The sequence below is a fragment of the Eucalyptus grandis genome, chromosome 10, assembly GCF_016545825.1.
Source record: "Eucalyptus grandis isolate ANBG69807.140 chromosome 10, ASM1654582v1, whole genome shotgun sequence".
Taxonomy (NCBI): Eukaryota; Viridiplantae; Streptophyta; class Magnoliopsida; order Myrtales; family Myrtaceae; genus Eucalyptus; species Eucalyptus grandis.
In genome coordinates, this window is record NC_052621.1 from 553,518 (window position 1) to 563,975 (window position 10,458).

The window sequence follows — 10,458 nt, forward strand, 5'->3', positions numbered from 1 at the left end:
CATTTTTCTTAAACGTAAACGAGATGGAAATTCTCTCTCATTAAAGGTTCACTCGATTTGCGGTGTTTGGTGTGAAGGCATCAAAGCTTCCCCGGTCCAGGCACGTCCCTCGACCTCCACATTTATAACATCATCGCGTCATATTTTTTATTATTTGTCATATCATATTACAGTTAATTATTGATAGGTCATCTTATTTTCTTATAACGTTTTGAATACAATATGTCATGAATATTATCATGTCACGTCATTTTATTTTCATATTTTGAATCTAACTTGACATGTCTTGACGTATGTAGATATTGCCATGTCATGTGATTTGCAATCGCGTTTTAAATATATAGTGTATGTGGCCGATAGGGGCGAGCTTTGCCATAGGCCAGCAAGGTCAACCTCGCGGACGCTCACCTCTAACTGGTTGTCGACCATCACCTCTAACTAGTCATCGGACCTCAACGATCGGCTATTGAAAGAAGGGAAGGGAAAAAAAAAAAAAGAACAAGAAAGAAAAGAAAAAAAGAAAAATAAAATAAATAAATAATTCACAAAAATTATTAAAACATTTATAAAAATTGTCCACGTCGAGATTAGATGTGTTATGTATGACGATTAGTATCCATGTCAATAATTCCGGATAAAATTGGTTGGATAGATTAAATTATCACAAATAGATTTAGGACTTCTTTGGAAATTTTTGCATGACATATATCTTATCATCTGTGGTGCTTACTTGCTACGCCACATGTGATTGTCAAGCGTGCAACTATCCCATGAGGTATCTTCTCCCGCGGAAACCCACCTCTGCTAATTTTCTCGTTTTGCTTTTTTCCTTTTTTTTCGCAAAATGGATATAATTAGTTATTAGATGGAAAAGCACATCGTGGTCCAGCAGCGCCTACTTGCAAGGCTTGTCCCATTGCTAGGGTTTTGGATTATAGAAATCCAAGGTCAGATTCAGTCCATCCCTTGGAACGCGGCAGTGATGGCGGGGGCATCATGCAATATTCTATTCCAAGAGATAATCCATCTTCTAGGAAATTCAAAAGCGACGGCTTTGCAAGAGTCGTATGCAAATTTGCTACTTCAATCTCAAAAGGAAGACTATAAAAATGGTTGAACCCAAAAGCAGAAGAATATAGGAAAATTAGGCTTTTCATTCAACCAACTCTCTTCTCTTTCTCAAGACTTTAAAAAAAAAAAAATCACTAGTGGGTTACAAAATTGAACATTACCTACATTTTATATTTTAATTTAGGTGTATGTGACAAAAAAGATGTCCAAATTTTTTAACCCACATGTCAAAGACATGGTTACAGGAAGCTTCCGTCCACTAGAGATAAAATAAGATATGACTTAAAAAGCATTATAACAAGAAGACTTCCCAAATTGTTACCCGCCATGATACTATCATGCCCAAACATGCTTAGTTTTGAACTTTTTAATAAGTTTGCATGCATCAATGCTGGTATGATCACACACCCCCAAAGATCCGGAAATTCTTCATTCACCATGATGTTACATTGGGCCTGAGCTCACCAATTTCTAATTTATATATATATATCCTTGATATGGCTATTGACTTCTCTTGTATAGTTTGGCGGGGAAACTGGAAAGAAAGTGAGGATACAACCTCCATCAGATCAGAAGATTCCCAGACTAACCCGGGCAGGTGATACCTGAGGAAAGGGCATTAATTGCTGACTTTTCTAATGCATCGTTTTTCTTAATGATTAGTTGATAACAATGCCCACTTATATGCGTTGCTGAGTAATAATCGAGGGAAGGCCATGTGCCGATGTGCGGCCAGGAGCTGATACGCAATTCGATGAGTACTATATATATATATCTCCCAACTCGGCTTGCATTTGGCATCTTGTGAGCTGAGCCACCTCTCGAATCTCGAGGGCTCTCTTGTAATCTTTCGAATTTTTTTTTAAAGAAGCGCTCATAGTGAATGAAAAGCAAGACTCACCTACCTAACCATCGACTGTGTGAACCATCAACACTTATAAGAGGGGGAAACTATCAAATCCACCTTGTATTTTCTGCGCGAATGTCAATTTAGTCATAAAATTTTTAGCTTTGTCAATTTAATTATAAATCTTTACATGAAATTTCAATGTAGTCTAGCCAATTTTCGCCAGCGATGAGTAGAGCATTATGTTAGCAATTTTTTTATTAGAATTGATTGGCATGATTATATAAAAATTCCATTGAAAAGTTTAGAACTAAATTTGTATCAATATAATATATTTTAGATTGATTGGATACTTTTTTTTTTTTTTTTTATTACGAGAGTAGATACTTTGGTGTTCTTCCTTTCCACGAGTCAATATTGTGTCAATCTAGCCCTTGTCATGTACTTACATTTTTTTAAATCAGATCCGAGGTACTATACTTTATCTAATCTTAAAACAATTTGTTATTTTCACATCACTCAAAACGCTTGCTTTCTGATTTCTTTTAACTCTATGAAGTGGATTTAGGTTCATAACATAATGTAATTTGGTACTGACACCTCAAATTTTCCTAAGATTTCAAAAAATTTAAATAGCTTACCTAGGCCATCGAAAGTTGTCAAGATTTAACGAATGAGATGCAAGGCACAAAACCTATTTTCAATCTGAAAAATGGGTTATACTCATCAATACAAATTTTTTTATACACATATTGCCACTCAAATCCGACAATCAGTTTTGTCCTGCATGACCAATTAGCCTTTTCGTAGTGTCAAGAAGTTAGGTTTTTTTCTAATTTTGTACGCATGCCTTTTTTTTTTTTTTTTTATACATCACATCGCATGTCATTTGCACATGTTTTATATGAATTGCTACGCCATTTTGCATATCATTCACTCATGTCTTATTTGATTTCCATGTCATTTGTTCATGTAGTATGTGGTTTCTCACGTCATATTCCATATCATTTACTTATTATGTATACGATTTCTATGTTGTATTGCAAGTCATTCACACATGTCATATCTAAATTGCTATGTCATTTTGCATGTTATTTGCTCAAGCCATATTCAATTTTTTCCTCATTAAATATGTTATTCGGTTATGTCATATTCGATTTCTATGCTATGCCACATGTCGTTCTAACATGCCTTCTATGAAATGCCGCATCATTTTCCATTCTATTCGCTCATGCCAATTTCAATTTCTAAGTCATTACACATGCAATCTCTCAAGTCATTCAGCATACCATGCATCATTTGAGCATGTTTAATTCGATCATCTTACATGGCATTCGTGCATGTCATATCGGATTACCATGTCATTCACGCATGTTATATCAGAAATTTACACCACATCAATGTGCCATGCTCAACCATTACATATTCAATTGCTATATCGCATCGCATATGACTCCTAAGTCATATCCATACTACTCATCGAGTTCGATACTTATTATACCATATTGAGAATTATTTGGGCCATCACATATATGTGTACGCATGTATGATATCTTCCTAAGATAATGACACAAATAGTTTATAAAATTTGATTTAATGTGTAATGTGGTCTCTGAACTTTTATGTTACTCAATGTGATTTCTGAACTTTAACTCAATGCGTAATATTGTCCATAAAATTTTAATTTATGTAATATGATATTTGGACTTTTTGTACATGTTCATGTTAATTGCTAAACCATATGAAAATATCAAATATTAATTTTTCATTAATTCAAGTTCAAGGACCACATTAAATATTTTATGGATTACATTGAACAAATTGATAATGTAGGGATGGCATTACACAATAAGCTAAAGTTCAAGGACTATATTGAATAAATTAAAAATTCATTGACTATACTACATATAAGATTAAAGTCTAGGGAGCATTTGTGTTATTTTTCCTTTTTCCTTGGGATATGACGTATGATAAATTTGACCATTCTTACTTCTACAATTTTAAAAATCCAATCTGAAAGGAGATAACCCAATAAAAGCAGAAATGCTTATCATGTCATGTCAATTCATCCCCACGTCGAACTGTTCCCTTTTTTTTTTTTTTTTTTCCAAGTTCCCCCACTTTGCTTACTGGTTAATCCTCTTCATTCGGTCCAGCGCAGCAACTCCACTCCAATCCGAGGAAAGCCCGAAAAGCGTGAAAGAGGAAAAGTCGTGGGGGCTGTCGGATGGAGCGTCCTGTAGCGCACCACCACGCGCCTCCACTTCCCCAAAAGGGCGAGGGCGGGCGGAATGCTGCCGCTTTTTGCACAGCTCGTATCGAGAGTTGAATCCCAACCCGCCTTTTGAATCTCTCTCTCTCTTCTCTCGTCATGCGCCTTCTTCTACAGGGAGAGATATGATTGGTCGGTCCTCCTCGGCTGGTGCTGGTGCTGGTGCTGGTGCCGGTGCTGGTGCTGGTGCCGATCTTAGGGGCATAAAAATCAACCGTCCGTCATGGTCCTCGAGCGTTCCGAATTTCCCCCAAATTGACGACCCTTTTGCCTCCCTCTCCCTCTCCCTCTCCCTCTCCCTCTGTTCTCCGCATTTCTTGTCTCCCCTGACCTAGCGCTCCTCCTTGGTGTGCGGCGCACTCGCTCGGATTTGGCGGCGATTCGAAATGCGGATCGACTGTTGATGTTGATTCTCGGCTTCTCTTTCCGGGTATTTATTCGAATATCTGCTTTCCAATTCGTTGATTTGGCTTTGCTTTTGGGCTGTACAGCCCGTTTTAGGAGATGGGGTTTGTGGGTGGATTTGCGTGGGTTCGACGAATCTGTTGCTTTATGGAGAAACTGCGGCGGCGGCGGCATTTCTAGGGTTTTTTTGGAATCGAGTGGTTTTATTTATTTATTTATTTGTTTTGTTTGGTTGCCGAGGAAATGGGAGTAAACGGAAAGAATAAGATCTGAGCGAGATTAGCACCAAAAAAATCTGGCCTTGGATGGTGATTTTTTTTCTTGAGTATTTGAAGGGTTTTCTTGGTGTTGGCGATTTAAATCTCGATGGTACAGTACGAAGAAGTTTCTTGGATAGTTAAAAGTATCCCTCGTGCGAATCGTGTACCGTAAACCTCAGTCTTCTTTAGTTTGCTGATTGTAGGATTGAGAATCGGATGCAAAATGAAATTCTCTCTCTTCGACTTTCATTTTGTCCTGAATCCAACTGAAGTTCATGTGCATAAACTTTATTGTTTTTGTAGTTGTGAGAAAAGAAGTTGCGATGTGTTTGTAAGACTTGATTTCTGTTTCCAGGGCTGTGGTGATCTCAGGATGGTTAGGTGTGCTGCGGGATACTCACTGAATCTGATGGATAACCTCTTTCGATATCTTGTGGTTGGATTCTTGTGGGTTCCATTCAGGACTGTACTTGTGAGGGGTCTCTGTGGTTTTGTGGATTGACTGATCGCTGCTCGAAGAATCCTGTGTTTGCTTTGATTTGTTTCGTGAGCATGTTAGGAAGATCTTTTCTCTAACTTGATTTAGAAGCACAAGCTGGAGTTAAGACAGCCGAAAGTGAAATTTGTGGGAGAAGCTCTTTTAAAAGCACTGTCAATGGACAGCCAGAGTCCATGGACAAAAATGAACAGCCATCATCCATCGACATTGTTGTCCATGGACTCTGGCTTTTTGTCTCACGATGAATTGGAGAGAGAGATACATGGCTCGATCATCCATGGTGGACCACCTGATATCAATCTCCCTTTGTCATCAAGGCCTAGTCCGCCTCCTGTAGCTTGGAACAACCCCTGTGATATTTTAGATGTTGGTTTGGGAACCCAAATTTGTGAAACAGAGATGACTGTTAATATCCCAAAAGTGGGGCGTAAAAGCAACAAGCGCATTGATAGTGTGTGGGGCGCCTGGTTTTTCTTTAGTTTCTACTTCAAGCCCGTGTTGAATGAAAAGTCCAAGTCCAAAATAGTTAAGGACCGTAATGGTGTGTCCAGCTTTGAGAAATCAGACTTGCACCTCGATGCTTTCTTGGTTCAGCATGATATGGAAAACATTTACATGTGGGTTTTTAAGGAAAGGCCTGAAAATGCTCTTGGCAAGATGCAGCTGAGAAGTTATATGAATGGGCATAGTCGGCAAGGGGAGCGTCCATTTCCCTTTAGTGTGGATAGGGGTTTTGTACGTTCTCACAGGATGCAGAGGAAGCACTACCGCGGCCTCTCCAATCCCCAGTGTGTTCATGGGATTGAAATTGTTCGGACACCCAAACTTGCGGGTCTTGATGAGCGAGAGCTGAAGAGGTGGATGGAATTGACTGGCAGAGATGTAAACTTTTCCATTCCTATGGAAGCTAGTGACTTCAGTTCCTGGAGAAATCTTTCAAGCACTGATTTTGAGCTTGAGCGGCCACTCCCTTCGTCAAAGAGCAACACAAATCACCACTCTAGGAAGTTGCTCAATGGCTGTGGTTTAAATCTGTCTACCCAGCCATCGGACCATAGTAATGGTGATGTAGTGGATCTGTCGCCCGTTCGCAACAAAAGGAAGAAAGACTATTCTCCAAATGGAAATAGTGATGACTTAAATTTATCAAATGGTTCTCATTCTGACAGAGGTTTGGATCTGAAAATTTACTCGGTTGAGCCATCGTGGTTTAATGAATTTACTGGGGTCATGAAGAATGTCTGTGGCCCTGCTACAGCAGCGAAAACGATATATGAAGATGATGAAGGGTTTCTGATCATTGTTAGCTTGCCTTTCGTAGATCTTCATAGGGTAAAAGTTACATGGAAGAACATTAATTCACATGGGATTGTGAAGATATCCTGTGTTAGTACAGCTTGCATACCTTTTATATCAAGACACAAGAGGACCTTTAAGCTAACAGATCCAACACCGGAGCACTGCCCTCCAGGAGAGTTCATTAGAGAGATTCCCCTCCCAGCCCGTATTCCAGAAGATGCTAAGTTGGAAGCATATTGTGATGAGACAGGGACATTGCTTGAGATCATTGTACCCAAGCATCATTCAGGACCTGAAGAACATGAGGTTCGTGTATGCTTCCAGCCCCTCCACTTGGAGTGATTGACCTGTGGTCAGCCCAGAGGAGGGATTAGCACATGTCCGGTTTGGCATTATTGTGGTTGCTGCTTCGTTGTTAACTTAGATAATTTCATAGTAGACATATAGATTGAAGTCTGTACTGTCTCTGGACGATGTGCTTGTCTTTGTACTTCTTTAATTATCGATTCTCAACTCCCATCGCCTGACGCATTCTTTTATGTGAATATTTTGTTGAGACAGTGATGGGGCAAATTCATTTCCCACCTGGTGAGAAGGTGGTTCCAGGCGCTTCTTAACACTCTTGTTTATCCTCATCGTTACTACACCTTATATTTACTTTAGTGATGTTTCTTTCAATGCTTTTGGTTTGGTGGGATTTGAAATCTTACTTTAATGAAATGAAAATCATATGGTCTGGTATGACGTGGTACTTCTTTGATGTTGTCCATCCTTGTTCTTGTGATAAGAGTTGTGACCCATATATGGGTCATATATGGGTCATTTCAATTTTATAGACCTTTCTTAAATAGGTTTAAAATAAATAGGTCTAAATGGGTTGAGTTTGTGACCCATTTCCAACTCAAGGCTCACACACACACTCTTTCCCTTTTTAGCCTTATAATTTTTTTTTTTTAAATCAGAATTATAATTATAATTATTTTTCTAATTTTTATTTATTTTCTTTTTTCTTCCTTCTTCCATCTTCCTTCGATAGCAACCAGTCAAGTGAGAGATGAGCTATTGGCCTTGGGCAAGACTTGAGCTCGCCGGTTAGGTGAGGCCTCGAGCGAGCTCAAGCCTCACCTGACTTGTGGCGAGGCTCAACCTCGCATGTGGTTGGTTGTCGGTCGAAGAAAAGGAAAAATAAAATAAAAAACTATTTTTAAAAATATATTAAAAATTAATTTTATTAAAAAAATAAAAAATATTTACAAACATAAAAAAATATTGCATTTTCTTATAAAAAATTATAAGAAACAAACGAAACCTTTATTATTTAAAAAAATTATGAAAATCTCAACTAAATTTGAATTACATGAAAATACTTTAGTAGTACTATTTTTTTTTTTTTTTTTAATTTAGAAGAAATTTTTTTCTAAATTTAGTTAAATGGGTTGAGTTGAATATGAATTGGGTATAAGTTGGGTCGGGCGCATTTGCATTATAATAGATGGATCATAAACGTGTTAAATGGATCAATTAGGGTCGGATCATTTATGACCCGACTCAATCTATCCATTCAACAGGTCTAAGTAGTGGTTTTCTATCTTCATTCAAACCTTTTTCATTAACAATAATCTTACGTTGAGGTGTTTCCCCTGTTTGAGAACGACAATCTGCGTTACAAGAAACCACGTCGAGTCCCACTTGGTGATGTGACGAGGTGCAAGTCTACGGTTGCTGGCCATAGGTGCAAGTGAAGTCGCATTTACACAACTATTGTGAAGACGAAACGGTTCTCAACAAGTTTGAGAAAACTAGGTGAACTTTCTGCTTGCTTTCCTATAAGACAAGAAGAGAAAGTGAGATGAAATCTCATTAAGTGCTTGGTTGATCCTGTTAATTGAATGTAAAAGGGCGACTGTATCTCCATAAGGCTGAGTCAACTCAATTTTACCAAAAAGATAAAATTACTTTCAATTGCATTCAATTGCAGTTACAAATTTCATGTGATGTGAATATACAAAAACACTATTGCTTTTGAGTCCTAATACCATAGGAGCAAAGCGCCATGTTGGCGTAGCATGCAATTATCTAATTAGACCCACTCACGAACTGACACGTGACAAAGGTATTACAATTAAATAAAACCATGTGAAAAGTTGACTGCTAGCCATAAATGTAGATAACAGTTTTACAAAAGAAATTTGAATGCCCGCCCATATCTTCTCATCTTCAACCCTCTTTTGCTTTTCCCTTCGAAGAGAGTTTGTCTATCAAGATTAACTCCATTAGAGAAATGTAAGCCTGGCCGCCTTGTTTTCACTTAGAATCGAACACCTCCATTTTCGCTTGATTGCCACTCAACCTTTTCTTAGAAGACCTCCATTTCATCGCTTCGAAGATCGCTGCTTTCTATTAGAAGACTGCCGGCTGCCACTCTGAAGACCTCCATTTTCGTGAGGACCGCCGCTTTGAAGATCTCCATCTTCGTGAAGATTGCCGCTAGACCACAAGTCTCGTTCCTGCTTTGCATCTGCTCTACCATTACAGCAAGTTTTCATTCTTCAAGTCTCTCTTTTTGTGGATGCAAATTTTTGGGCACAAATTTTGTAATTGTTCACGACTAATTGTAGCGGTAGATTGCGTTCTGCGTTAGATCTTGATTTGAGAGAGTGGAAGGAGTTGGCTTGTATGAGAATTTTGCGCTGGGTCTTTGAATTATGAGCAATTGTGGTGATGACACTCCAAGAAGATTTGGTTTCCTTGATTGAATGAAATGACGGTACCATTTTGAGCTTTGAAGGGTTTATATGTAATTTCATAAGTTGAACTTTAGTTTAAAAGGATTGGTTTTAGTGTTTCCAATGTGCAATATGGCTACTTTTTGTGATTGCCTTTCTTCGTCAAATTCAACATCTGATGTAGAGTGTTTTTTTCCTTTCATGTACTAAGATGGTTATGGACGTTATTTACTGTTTTATGACTAGTGAAAACATTAAGCAAATCTAGCTAGTTAAGAGTAGACCTGTCAAAACGGGTTTATTGGGTCATGTCACGTCGGGTTTGGGTTCGACCATTAATGGTTCGACCCAAATTGACTCATTTATTTATAATGCAAATTTATAAACCCATACCCAAGTTAGCCTATATTATTGAAACACTTCTAATAATATTAAATGCAGGAAAACTCATATCTAGACTTAAATGTGGAGTGAGCAAGTGTGCAATCAAGTGAAAGGAGAGAGAATGAACAAAGAGTCATAAAGGTGAGTTGGATCTAAATAATTAATAAACCCATTCATGACCCATTTATGATCCACTTAACACTTATATATTATGTTTAAACCTATTTATAATCCATTTACTCAATATAATTGATCCATAGATCAACTCAACCCATCATATATGAGTTTATGACCTATTTTGATAGGTCTAATACAAGCAACAAGATGCTTATAATTTTTTTCATTACTTTTTTAGATGGTATCCATGAGAGGAAGAACAAACTAAGGCACAGGAATGATGGTATGGTAGCTTGGATACAAGTCATTGTTTTTTAATAGAGACATTTCACTTCACTTGTGAAGGATGGGCACAGTTGAACACTTCGACACAACCATGCATTCTTGTTCTTCATTCATAACAAGTTTTTCTTTCTTTCATGTGGATGAGTGATACAAGTGTTTTATTCAGCACAAGTCATCAATCATAAAAAAGAGGGGTAACATTTTCTATAGATTTAATGGAAGGTAGGTGTTGGAAAAGTTTTCAAGGTTTGCAAATAAGTGAGGTTGGATTATTTAAGTTGCTCAGTCTTAGT

General features: G+C 37.9%; 1 protein-coding gene across 1 annotated transcript; it reads left to right on the top strand.

The window, feature by feature from the left end:
• The first annotated feature begins 4,033 nt into the window (after nt 1-4,033).
• Nucleotides 4,034-7,270, top strand: LOC104420898. The gene is made up of 2 exons (XM_010032674.3): nt 4,034-4,620; nt 5,211-7,270. The coding sequence occupies exon 2, from the start codon at nt 5,511-5,513 to the stop codon at nt 6,993-6,995; it is 1,485 nt and encodes a 494-aa protein (XP_010030976.1). The 5' UTR covers nt 4,034-4,620; nt 5,211-5,510; the 3' UTR covers nt 6,996-7,270.
• Nucleotides 7,271-10,458: the final 3,188 nt, after the last annotated feature.